The following is a 14,138-nucleotide window of genomic DNA, read 5'->3' as shown; positions in this document are numbered from 1 at the left end:
AAGTTTAAAGGTTAAATCAATACGAAAATAATTATTATTTGATCAACAGAGGGCGCCCCTTCAAATTAGTGGAAGGCAAAAATACAGTCATGTATGTTTGTTGATCGTGCGTGGAAAAAAAGGGAATAGTTCTTGTCTTTTTCATTCCTCCGAAATTCAGATGCGGAACTTCATCGTAAAACAAGGTAAGCGATAGTCTTCCATGTTGGATGATTGAATTGAAGCCCAGCATCATATCATCATCGTCAGGCTATCGTCCAATTTGGAAGATCGTCTGCCCTGTCAGTCAGTGTCACGCATTTGTTTTGTTGACATTTCGGTGTTTGGGGAAAAACAAAAAATTAACATTCTTTATCCCCGATGCAAATTTAACATCTATTATGACATTTCTTTATTTTATTTCTACTGTTTGGAAGATATTTGCCAGTCTGTGGTCATTCTTGGTCATTTGATTTCTTGATTTTTTTGCTGTGGCGCAGCTGGGTTGCATGGCTACATACAATAAACATGCAATAATACAGGAAAAAATTAATAACACAATAATTATGAAAACAAGACCACAAAAAACCGACAGACAGACTTTTGCATGTATCCTGGTTGCTGTGGACCAACACATTTACAATGTTTTCCTTTTTTTCTCTTCTTCATAATCATACTTTCTTGTTAAAATCTTTATTTTAATGTACTATTGTACTTGTAGGGTCATCGTACATTATAAAGTTATCACACAAGCGTGAGTGGAATACGGAAAAATATAGCGCTTCTGCGTTCCATATCCAACGAGGCTGAAGGCCGAGTTGGATATGGAACGCAGACGTGCTATATTTTCCGTATTTCCACGAGCGCGCGTGTGATAACGAATTTATCTTCAAGCAAACTTGGCGCGTGACATAGAACACACAAGACGCATGGTAGTGATATTAGCCTTGCAATATAGGTTTTTATCACCACTCCGTTCTGCCAATCTGATTGGAGGATTAGCGCGTACTTGAAGATAATACTAATTTTGTTACTATGATTGTTTATTGTTAATAAATCAGGTTGTGCTAATGCTGCAAAGTCACATATGAATATTCAGCTGAATATTACAGTGTCTACTTCTTGCTGAGAAAACAGCAAAAACTATCGCTGTATTTTCAGAAGAATGTTGAATTCATTCAAGTTTTTAAGGGATGGGAAGTGACAGCGGATGCAACCCAATCTCTGTTCCGTAGCCCAACTTGTTCTGCCGTTATTCCTCTCCTTTAACATGGGTCTTATTTTTACTTAGTCGCCATTAATACTATAGCGATTACGATATTAAAGGCCGATGTTAAATGAGTCCTTTCTCAAACTAGTATACTCAAAACTAGCTATAGGTTGCTTCTCATTAAAAAGTTGGTTGGTCATTAATTTGTGGAGTAGTTGTCAATCTATGATCCTACTTTTATTTAACAAATTATAAGTTTTAGTTTTGTAGTATGTTTATGTATTACAGTTTCACACTAACCTGTGATTTTTTATTTCATTCTAGGCGGTGTTTATCTTCAGAACCTTCAGAAATGTAAAGGCCCTACCGCATAAAAACGCTTGGAGTGGCTTTCTAAACATACAGTCTGTCATGCTGTCAACTAACCATCACAAATGTTCCCTCACAATCATAGAGTTTGACTGATTGGAAAAACCTACATGATTACGCTGTCAGTGTTCAGAAGCTTTTTTTCATCAACAGACAGTCGTCTTCAGCCTAGCGTGAAATAATTATCACTTCTCCAACTGTGGGATGGATTAATTTGATTAGTCGCAAAGACTTTAAAGGAGACGAGCGGAACGACTTACAATACAGGGTGTAATCAGGCTTTCATCAGCACAGGAAACAGTGCCTCTGTGGTGAATTCAATCTCGACGCAATCAGATGAGATGTGGTCTGGGTGCGTTGCCGTAGCTTGCTTGGCGTCTTCAAATACTACCAGAGTGATGATACTAGGAGTGTGATCAGCAGATGATATTCTGCAGTACTTATATTTACCTCACTGATGTTACAAACTGTTTGCCGTCGATTTGACGTTTTCGGAAACCAGGAAGGGGACTGTTTTTCAGAACGAGAAATGATGGAAGAGGGGACAACCATTCACCGGACTGTTTACTGAAAGAACCCGATCGCAAGTCAGAGTCATAAATTATTATTTATCTTCTCACTCGACCGAGCGAATTGATTGATTAAGTGAAATTGAAAGGTGGTATACTCATTTTGGAATTAAGAGCGACCGAAACATCAACAGTTTTGTCGCAATCCATAGTGAAGATGAAGTCGTCCGTCAAGTATAGTCGCCTGCCGCGGGCCGACTGGGTTTCAATGTCACATGACCAGGTCGCCATTGATTTCAGTTCCCCGTTTAATTTTGAGTCGGCGTTTACGTACAGCAAGGCTGTCCCACCGTATGTGGAGGAAGAGAGATGTAAGTGAATTTTAGTGATAAGTTCCACCAAAATGTACTTAAATAAAATACGAGTTGGCCTAAGAAGTACTAGCAAAAAAAATCAAGTTAACCACACAGGGAAACTAAGTTGGTGATGAATAGGAAAAAATGGGTTGCACAATAATTTGACTGAGTGGGACTTGAACCTGTGACATTTGAATTAAACGTGCCAGCGCTTTACCATTCTCTAACACATAGCTCTGTTGGTAAAATTCTGTTTAAAGGGTCTATGTAACTTTTGTAGGACAAAAAACACAATGTCCACAGATTTACACTAAACTTACACAGTTTGAAGATAATGATAGTAGAAAGCTTCCCTGAAAATATTACGTGCTGAGGTGCTGTAGTTTTTGGGAAATGAGTAAAACAATGTCATGAAAATAATTTTCGTCTCATGAGACGAAAATTATTTTAATCATTTACAAACGTATTTTCATGACATTGTTTTACTCATTTCTCAAAAACTACAGCACCTCGGTAAGTAATATTTGAAGGGAAGCTTTCCACTATCATTTTCTTCAAACCCTGTAAGTTTAATGTAAATCTATGGACATTTTGAAAAGGTACCCAAGTCCTTTAAGTTGACACCAAGAAAATTATTACCCAGGCCTGTATGCTTCACTGTTTAAAGGGCAAGGGCACCAAGGCATTTTCTCCCTGGTAAAGGGCACCCTTATGAGGACATTTTTCATTTTTATTGGAGCATTTCAAGGGCATTGGGGCAATCGCCTTTGTTGCCTCCGTGAAATATCAGGCCTGTTCAATTATTTATAACTGCAGTACATTTATACATTATGAAGCTAATATGTTGAAACTTTTGTGGTTCTATTTTAGCATACGATCCACCAATCTTCACTCGTATCTGCTCATCTGTTGTCGTTGCTCTCAGTTGTTTTTTTGTGTTCCTAACCTTCCCAATCACATGCTTTGTCGCTGTTAAGGTAAGTTTGTTCCATATCTGTTGGAATGTTTACTCTATAATCATAAATAGCTCTTACTGGCCCTAAATCACTGTTCAAACTGGTTGTGGTAACATGTTCTGACACACTTAAAAAAAAAGGATTAGTTTTCCTAATCTTTTTCAGAATCTTCAGAAATTATACTGCATGAAAACACCTTGGAAGGCTTTTTAAACACACAGTTTGTCATGCATGCTCGTGCAGGCTTCCTAGATTTTGAAATGGGCTTTTTGTGTTAGATTTCCGAGGTTTATGGCGTCAAGTCTGGTTTTGAAGTATTTTAAATTCGTCGTCTCTTTCATATCAGTTGGTATCAGGTTTCATTCTGGGATTGTGTATGGGTATAGTGAAAACTTGTAGCAGTCTTTGTTAACTGTGACTCTTTTTAGGTTGTTTTTTTGTGACAGTTTCTAGATGGTCTGTTGTGTGGCATTTCCTTAATCCAAGGCCAAACATTAATCAAACTCTTTCCACTTGGGTCCACTCCTTGGTAAAGGACACCCTAAGAGAAAATTGTAAATTTCTACTGGAGCATTTCAAGGGCACCAAGGCAATGACCAGGGGCATGGGGGCAATCAACGTTGTTGCCTCTGTGCTCCTCTCCATGTACAAACAATTTATAATATTATTAAAGGAACACGTTGCCTTGGATCGGACGAGTTGGTCGAAACAAAAGCGTTTGTAACCGTTTTTTATAAAATGCAACAGAAGCGTTTGTTACCGTTTTTTATAAAATGCATATGGTTGGAAAGATGTTTTAAAAGTAGAATACAATGATCCACACAAGTTTGCCTCGAAATTGCGTGGTTTTCCTTTTACTGTGCGAACTAACATGGTCGGCCATTTATGGGAGTCAAAATTTTGACCCCCATAAATGGCCGACGTGTTAGTCGACAAGGTAAAAGGAAAACCACGCAATTTCGAGGCATGTTTGTGTGGATCATTGTATTCTACTTTTACAACATCTTTCTACCCATATGCATTTCATAAAAAATGGTTACAAACGCTTTTCAAAGACCAACTCGACCGAACCAAGGCAACGTGTTCCTTTAAGTAATAATACCAAGTAATTCAATTTGTAATCACACTGGTTTCACCGTTTCTGGCCAAAACTATCATCATTCAATGAAACATCTGTTAAAAACCCTTTGGGCTTACACACTGAACATACACGTTTAAAACCTGAAGGGGAAGGCCCAGGCCACCCAGAAAGTTTTTAATTAAATTATCGACCAACTTGAAGAAATTAAATTTGAACTTCAAGAAAAATAAAGAGTTCCTGCAGAAGCCAAGGGGAGGTTGTTTAATGCCTAGTACATAGTCCTTAATGCCCAAGTCCTTAAAGATGTCACAGTATGTTGTAACTTTTAAAAAGGAGTACTTGTTAAAAGGGTCCTGTTAATAATGAATATTTCTGAGAGGGGAACATTGTGACTGGTTGTTCAGAGTGTGTACGCAACTCTTTATTTGGCTTGTTGTGTTTGAAACATTTTTGTCATAAATTAATTGATTACAATATTAACGTTCATTATTTTTCTCGAAGGTATTAAACACAAATTTGGTTGGGATAAAAAATGTTAACATTTAGTCGAAAAGCTTACTGATTATTAAGTTCATACTAATTCTTTAAAAAAAAATTCTCCCTGAAAAGAAAGCAACATGCTGAAAACTCACACAACTGATTAGGCCTTAGCAAAAATGTTCATTATTTTTGGTCTGATCACCCGAAATATGAACACTGTGCCTTTTTTGTCAGCTCTAGATCAGTCCTGTATTAATGACTTTTAAGCTTCAAAGCTATCGGGTTAACTTACTGTTGTAACATACTTGTAACACTATTAACAATAATAATACATATTTATGAGCCTCTATGCACAACACCAAACTTAAAACAATGAAATGAAATACATAGAGCAATAGTGACAGAAATAAAATTTCAAAGAAATTCGTCTTTAAAGGTCTCTTGGAAATCTGAAAAGAGTCAGCTTGGATAAGGTCATAGTTTTATCAATAATGTGATGTTCCCTTTAATGATTACCATGGCAACAAAGAAGATTGTCAAGAGACTATGTTTCGAGGACCTTAACCCTTTCCCTAAACCTCTAGAGATTTATCGGAGTAGGGCTTGAACCCTGGCTCCTGTGATCTCCAGGCGTCGTTGCAAATGATTAAAACGGAACCGATTCTGTACGCTTTTCCCCCGCGGAGTTGTTAACGAAATGAGATGGCTCTCTCATGGGACATTTTGGGAGGATGGGTTCGCGTATAAAGCAGTAGCATTGTCAATTTTCAATATTATGCATTTTTTAGTGGGCTACTGAGATTGGAGGGAGGGTACATGTAATTCATTCTTTCTCTCTTTTTCCCTTGGTGAGATTTCTTGATTAAATCATGACCCGTGTGGTCATATTGTATTACTTGACTTGGGGGCAGGGAACTTTATGTTAAAAACACATTCTCTTAACATAGGATTAAAGTCATAAATTTTCGATGAGCTTCATGTTTTTTTTACAGGTCTTGCGCTTAAGCTTTTTTGTAAAGTAAACCATCGGGTTTGTGTTTTCCTTTACCCCAGAAAGGTTAAGTAGCCCAGATTTAAACAATAAAACGTTTCTTCTTTCAAAGGTATAATTATTATGTTTGATAATGATAACTGGTCAAAGACAACAGCAAATTCTTCATGACTTTTAATTAAGACTTTAAATGTTTTATATATTTGGCTTTCAGAGGCTTCAGCAGTTTGAGAGGTTAGTCGTCTTCAGACTTGGACGACTTCAGCCACCAAAAGGTCCAGGTAATTAGCCCCCCCCCCCCCCCCACTATCGACTTGCTTTCCCCACTATTTAAAAAAACAATTATGAGAAAGTAGACGTAGCTGTTGCAAAATACTTACCTAAGGACCTATGGTATAAATGCTAAACATGGTTAATGGCCTGACGATTCGCCTCTAGCAGAGTGTTGTTAAAGGCAGTGGACACTATTGGTAATTACTCAAAATATTTATTAGCATAAAACCTTACTTAGTAACGAGGAATGGGGAGAGGTTGATAGTATAAAACACTGTGAGAAACAGCTCCCTCTGAAGTAACGTAGTTTTCGAGAAAGAAGTAATTTTCCACAAATTTGATTTCGAGACCTCAGAATTAGATGAGGTTTCGAAATCAACTTGCATCTGAAAGCACACAACTTTGTGAGACACGGTTGTCTTTTCTTTCATTATTATCTCGCAAGTTCGGTGACCGATTGAGCTCAAATTTTCACAGGTTTGTTATTTTATGCATATGTTGAGATACACCAACTATGAAGGCTAGTCTTTGACAATTACCAATAGTGTCCACTGCCTTTAAGTGCTGAATGACAACACAACAAGCATGAGATCAGGGCCCAATTTCATGGCTCTTACCGCCGAATTCTGCGCTTACATTCACCATTCTCTGCTTAATTGCAAGCGTCAAGTTTCTGCAGAATGCCAAGTGAGGTGGAGAACGCACGTGTACAAGCCGAAATATCCATGAAATATGCTTGACGTAAGCACAGAACTCCCTGCTTCCGTAAGCGCCAATTCTGTGCTTACGGTAAGCAGAGCCATTGGGTCCAGGTAGACCGCTTGGCCATGAGATGCCATCGAAATATCATGATATCATTTTTCAATGTAATTTGTGCTTTGTGTAATGCAGGTATTGTGTTGGTTTTACCGTTCATTGATAAATGGCGTCGGGTTGACATGAGAACAAAGGCTTTCAATGTGCCTCCTCAGCAGGTATGTATAAAAAGACGCAGAAAGAGTTTTAAATTCAACACGATTCAATTCAATTAAGTGTTATAAGCCTTTAACTTTGCTCTTGAAGGGGCTCAGCAATTTCCCTCTGGTTGGGGGGGGGGGGGGGGGCGGGTATCTGTATGAGGAAACTGTAAATTTGCATAAAGGAGCCTTGCGCAGGGCACCACAGCAATTGCTTTGGGTGCCGTGGGCTGTTTCAAGGCTTGCCTTTAACTCGAGCTCTGGTGTTTCTGTTCAGCAGGGTGTTGGTTCAAATCTCGATTGTGACACTTGTGTCCCTGAGCAAGAGACTTTACTATGATTGCTTCTCTCCACCCAGGGGTAAATGGGTAAATGGGTACGCCATCTTCTCGATAAACAAACTACAGAGATTCTGGTCCACTCATTTGTAAGCTCCCTTCTGGATAACTGCAACTCTCTCTTGTTTGACATTCCCCAAAAAGACATAGCTAAACTTCAACGTATCCAGAATTCCGCTGCCCGTCTGGTCTCACGTTCTACTAAGCGCAAACACATCACTCCGGTTCTGAAAGAATTACACTGGCTTCCCATCTCTTTTAGAATTCAATACAAGCTCCTCATCACTACGTTTAAAGCAATCCATAGAACATGCCCTAGCTACCTGTCTGACCTCATCATCCCTTATGTACCAGCCCGTCCACTCCGTTCATCATCACAACATCTTCTCACCATACCACCCGTTCGAACTAAATCCTTCGGTTCAAGGACTTTCTCTAGTGCCGCCCCCCAACTTTGGAACTCTCTTCCTGGCTACATCCGCTCTCCACAGAGCATGGAACAATTCAAAACTCTGCTCAAATCCCATTTGTTTTCTATTGCCTTCTGTTCAGTTTAATCCTTTCGTTTGCATTTTGTTAGCGTATTTTTTTGTTATTGGTTGCTTTATTGTTTGCCTTTTGTTTTTTGTTAAGCGCATTGGTATTTTTTTTCAGTTATGAAATGCGCTATATAAGAATTAGCTATTATTATTATTATTATTACCTGATAGGGCAGAGATGGTTCTTGTGGTTGGTTTAGCTTAGTGCGCTACATATTTGGCGGCACAGGCTGTTTACTCCCCAGAGAGCTGAGATGGTTTAAGGAATTAAATGAGCTGGTGGTCAGGGGTAATAATGTTGGAAGCGCTTTGAGAATGGTACATAAAGTGCTATATAAAAACCAAATATTATTATTATTTAACTTCATCTTGACAGTGATGAGTATACAGCGCTAACACACATCGCTTTATTGCCCCAATTCACCCGACGTCATCATCAAAAAAATCTTGAATGCGCCATACTGGTGGGCAATTTCACTGTGCGTTTTAACATATAACTCTATGCTGTTCGTTATGCAGTGAAGTGCGCATTTTAGGCGACGGGGCGTTAATACACCTAAACCTAACTGTCCACCAACACGGTGAGCGTGGCATCAGTCGCCGCGTGTGATGCGTGTGCAAGGGGTCAATATGATTAAAACCAAAATCTTTGTCCCCGTCCCTGATGCAAATTTAACATCTATAAACTCCTTTTTCATTTGTTGTAGCTTATCACAGCTGATGGTGCAGCTATTTCTGTCGGCGCCACCATCTACTTCCGGACCACCGACGTCGCTCTGTCTATCGCAAGCGTCCAGGATCTGAACCACTCTACGCGCATGCTCGCGCAGACTATCCTACTGGGCATACTCAGTTCACGATCGTTGAAGGTGATTGAGAATGAGAAGGCGTACATTCATGAGCTCATGCAGAACGAGATGAACGAAACGACCAATAAATGGGGCGTTGAGGTTAGCAGAGTGGAACTGTAAGTGGAACCTTTTTTATTTTTATTTTCCCCTCATAATAAGCATTGAAGACAAACAAACTTAGCGGCAGGGTCATAGATTGGTTTTGTCACCGTGATGCTGATGTATTATAAGCGAAATTATAAACAATGTTACAATAAAAGTCACATGTGAAAGTTTCAACTTCACAAGTGACTGTGGAATAAAAGCTGTTTCGCGCAGCAAACAAAACAGCTTTTGTTTTTGTACAATTTTTGACAAAAACTGTTCATAAATACCTTTGTAAACAAATTGCCGTCATCAGCGATTAGTTATGTTTGTCCACAGACGCAATATGTCTAGTTTTATTTTAAGTTACTTCTTAAAGCAAGAAGCATTTCTTAGACACTATTTTTTTTTCTCTTTGTAGATCTCAAGTGACAGTCGTACAGGAGGCAGTGGCTGGAGTCAGCATTGACAAACTCGGCAGTATCTTCAGCCAACTTGTGTCGGGTCAAACTTCACGTAAGTGGACTCGATCTTTAAAGGCTCTTGACACATTTGGTTAATGTTAAAGACCAGCCTTCTTACTTGGTGTATCCCAACATATGCATAAAATAACCAACCTGTGACGATTCGTACTCAATTGGACCCTCGTTGCACAAATTTGCGTGCTTTCAGATGCCTTAAAAAGCTTCTCAGGCCTGAAGTCTATTAATATGTGAGTGAGAAATTACTTCTTTCTCAAAAGCTACCGTACTTCAGAGGAAGCCGTTTCTCACAATGTTTTATACTATCAACTGCTCTCCATTGCTCGTTACCAAGTAAGTTTTTATGCTAACAATTATTTTGAGTAATTACTAATAGTGTCCAGTGAATAAAAGTAAACGCACAACTCCAGCTACTTTGTGAACTAATCCTTATGACAGAGTAATGCTTTGGTTCAACTTGTCCAAGAATGGATTTAAGATTTAAATATTTGATCTCTCTCTCTTTACCTTAGCTATGACCAACCTCCTGGGGACAGGACCTGTATCACAAATTGCCCCAATTCTTCTAGCCCCATCTCTGCCACACCACGCCCCACATGTTCCCTCCTCAAAGCCTGCTACGACAAGCCCCAGGGAGCTCATCTCATCAGTCAGACCACTTCTCACCAAGTCCCTCGTTGAAGAAGTTGGAGCTGTGTACAAATTCGTCGTCACGGGGGAGAACGGAGGAACGTTTTTCCTGGATTTAAAGAGTGGTGAGTTAATAATGAGACAACAATATTATGTAAACAGAAAAGTTGCGAGTACAAACATGAGTCATCTTTTTTTGGATGAGTGTTAGCTCTAGAGGCTCTTTGACTTGAGGCAATTTACAGGCAACAAGTTCCAGGCAATCCCCAAGAAGAGAATCCATTGTCTTGGGGATCAAAAGACATCGTTTGAAAAATTCATTTGGTGCTACCAATGTGGTCCTGTAGCATGCACTGCGAGTGGTTGCATCCAAGTTGCCCGTATAATTTGTACACAAGGCCCTTCAAAGAGCTAATGTAGTTTCAAAGTTTCGAGCATTTGACTCTGCTCGTCGTCAGGAGAATGCAGAGAGGGAGTGATGCACATTTGGTTGTACCCAAAAGTTATAGTTACTTCTTATTTTCCACGCCATGTAAAGCATTAAAATAAATATTCACCTTTGGAAAAAAGATTTGCGGAGCAAGAGATTTAGGAGAAATTTTTTGTTTATACCTTCAGGGTTTGGTGATGCCGGTACTGGTGAGCCCTTACTTCCACCGGATGTTACTCTCACCATGGCGACCTCTGACCTGCATGCCATGTTCACCGGGCAAGTCCGACCCTACATGGCATTTATGACAGGGAGACTGCAGGTGGAAGGCGACAGATCCGTCGCAATGAAACTCGACGCTGTCATGCAGAAACTACAAAGTAGTAGTTGCTAGACTTTGAAGCAATTTCAATAGTTTCAAAAGCTTGTTAGAGATTTGGAGAATGTAACCCTTTTCAATCCCAAAACACCCCCAAAGTGCCCTGCCTGTTACTTCTCAAACTGCCCCAAACAGCCTTGCCCTTTACTTCTCAAACCGCCCTGTCTATTACTTCTTCAACTGTCCCAAATCGCCCTGCCTGTTACCCTTCAAACCGCCCTGTCTATTACTTCTCAAACTGTCCCAAACCGCCCTGCCTGTTACTTCTCAAACCGCCACAAACTACCAGAAGAGTTTGGCAAGTTGTGTCTTGTGTTTCACTCATGCTCAATGTTACGGTGGACCAAAAAATAACACATGGTACCCTAGGAAAAATTTGTGTTTTTTCTAACACCACCTCCCAAAGGTAAAGGTCGGAAGTATACCCATACAGCGCACATGCACTACCCCCAACTTGTAGTTGTTCTGTGTGTAGTTGTTCTGTGCGAGTACGAACCGTATTTAATGTACTAAGTATTTCACACACAATGTACACTGTAACGGCGACTGGACTAGCTTTCATGATAAACTTACAGGTGTTTGTTAAGTGTAGTTCATCTGTCTTAAGGTTTCAACATTTAATATGGTAAAGGAAACTAAAACAACTGTGCGAATTATTTAGAAGGTAATTTCATCTCTAGATGCAAAGTAGATCAAGCTTGTAAGACATAAAAATAATCACAACGAAAGCTACTTGAGGCTTTTTACGTGCAGTAGAAAATCTTGTCATTTTCCGTGCTGTGTTGAAGTATTACATGACTGGATAATTTCATACTCACTATGTATCTTATGGTGACTGGGAACAAAACAGAAAAGGGAAAACAAAATGTCTCCATAGGGGAATTCTAAAGACTTGGTGCTCCACAAGAAATTTTGTGTACAAAGGCTATGGGAGATTCTTAACTACAGGGTCAAAGGAAAGAACAACTTAAAGGATTTTGGCCTTTTTTGTAGGACACAAAACACATTGTCCGCTTCCCTTGAAATATAACTTGCTGTGGTGCTGTAATTTATGAGAAATTAGTAAAACAAGTCAAAAAAATCATGTTTCTTTAATCGTTTTACTCATTTAAAAAAAACTTACCCCTCAGCAAGTTAAAATTTAGAGGAAGCTTTTTTTTGTATAATTATCTTCAAACCATTAATCTGTGGACATTGTGTTTTGTGTTACAAAAATTACTTAAACTCTTAAAGATTTCTCTAGATGGATGCAACAAATAAAATGTTTGTTAAGTGTTGTGCATCTTGCAAGTGGTGCATCTTGCAAGTGCTATTAAAATTAAGAAAAAACATATAATTTTTTTGCAGCAGCTTCCCTTCATTATGAATCAATCAAAATAGAAAGCACTAGGGCCTATTTTCATATAGCTGCTAAGCAGAAATGAGCAGGATACCAGTCCTAAATTGTACATGTGACATTGTAGTTTGGCTGGTAACCTTACTCCGGTAAGCATAAGTTGTGTTGTTCTTAGCTACTTTTTCTGCTTAACAGCTCTCTAAAATTGTGCCCAGGTATGAGTGCATGTAAGTACTTGTTTAATATACTTGTGTATTTTTGTAAATGTGAACGCTAAAGTAGTTTAAAATTTTGATACATAAAACGACTCTGATCATTAAAAACAAAATTAATTTAAATCCCGCCTTCATGGATGCTTGTCATGTGATTGGAGCCGCATGCATTCTTTTTGGCCAATGTTTCTACTGCCTAAATGCTTGACGGTCCAAAATTTAATATAGGAGTCCTATATTGATAAACATAGGAGCTGTATACTGATAAATAAAGAAGTCATATATTGATATAGGACTCCTATATTTTGTATCAATATAAGAGTCCTATATTGATAAATATAGGACTCCTGTATTGATAAATATATTACTCCTATATGAAAAATATAGGAATCCTATATTGATATAGGAGTCCTTTTTTTTTATCAATATAGCATGATTGAGAAACTTTGCAGCAAAAGCTTTGACCTGCATTTCCAAAACAATTGCTCCTGCCCTTTGCCTAACAAAACAAAGGTATTTTTCATAAGGGTGGAGGAATTTTCTTTTTTTAGTTTCTGTGTCTATTTTGTGTTCATTGTGAAAAAAAAATTCAAATGACAAGGATCTACATGTATGTGTGTATTGAAAAACAATTATTTAGAGGTTTTATTTGTGCAGATTGCAGAATAAGGTGCAATCTGGGGTGCCTTTTTGCGGTCGTTACCCAATAACGGTTTCGGTTGAACTTGCTGTTAATTGATCACTGGCCATCAATCAAAACAGTTTTCGGTTATGACCGGGAAAACGTACCCCTGGCTTTCTCCATTTCACATGCATTCAATAATTGTAAAATAGAAGTACAAGTTACATTGTGTGCAGATAATTAGGTGATGCAATAAAATTTCACAATTAATTCAAATCAAAAATACTATTCAGAACAATTTGTTGGAGTTGTTGACCCCTTTGAGTTACATCATTATGTATTAAACTATTCCTATATTGCGCATATCACTGTGAGGTCCCCATTTAATGTTAGTATTTTCCGATGTGGCGCTACATGTTGAAGACCTATTCCTTTACATAGCGCCATGAAATGCTTTGCAAGGTGCTGTAGCGCAATATGCTGTCGATCAAACCAGGACCACCAGGGCGGACTCTTTCTCTTGCCAATAAAGTGCACTTGGTTTGCATTCACAACACACGGGACCCACAGCTTTATGTCCCATCCGAAGGACGAAACAATAATGGTTGTAAGTAAGTGTCTTGCTTAAAGGCACTGGACACTATTGGTAATTACTCAAAATAATTATCAGCATAAAACCTCACTTGGTAACGAGTAATGGGGAGAGGTTGATAGTATACAAATATTGACTGCTTCGAGTGCTATGGTTAAAACTATGACTCCCGAGGTGATCCCTGTAGCGTTCTATTTTCCCGAGGCGAAGCCGAGGGAAAATAGAACGCTCCGGGGATCACCGAGGGAGTCATAGTTTTTAACCATTGCACGAGTAAAAGCAGTCAATATTTGTTTTATAACACCCCAAACATTTCTAAACACTGTACTATTATTATTAAGTTACAGACCTAAATGCTACAATCCACGGACGACGCGAATACAGATTGCAAACACTTTTACTGAATGTGTTGCATGTAGTGTCGTGCAATCGGAAATGGTTACAGACTATTAATTTGTCATACTCGTACACGCAACGGACGTC

The 14,138-nt window shown here is 38.8% G+C and overlaps 1 protein-coding gene across 1 annotated transcript; it reads left to right on the top strand.

Annotated features, from left to right (window-relative positions):
* Nucleotides 1-59: 59 nt before the first annotated feature.
* LOC139953166 (stomatin-like protein 1) lies at nt 60-13,445 on the top strand. Its single transcript, XM_071952592.1, has 9 exons — nt 60-185; nt 1,514-2,438; nt 3,294-3,400; nt 6,146-6,212; nt 7,096-7,178; nt 8,745-9,004; nt 9,394-9,488; nt 9,967-10,209; nt 10,703-13,445. The coding sequence occupies exons 2-9, from the start codon at nt 2,285-2,287 to the stop codon at nt 10,906-10,908; spliced, it is 1,215 nt and encodes a 404-aa protein (XP_071808693.1). The 5' UTR covers nt 60-185; nt 1,514-2,284; the 3' UTR covers nt 10,909-13,445.
* Nucleotides 13,446-14,138: the final 693 nt, after the last annotated feature.

This window comes from Asterias amurensis, chromosome 21 (assembly GCF_032118995.1).
Source record: "Asterias amurensis chromosome 21, ASM3211899v1".
In the NCBI taxonomy this organism is placed as follows: Eukaryota; Metazoa; Echinodermata; class Asteroidea; order Forcipulatida; family Asteriidae; genus Asterias; species Asterias amurensis.
This window is presented reverse-complemented; position numbering and strand designations above follow the sequence as displayed.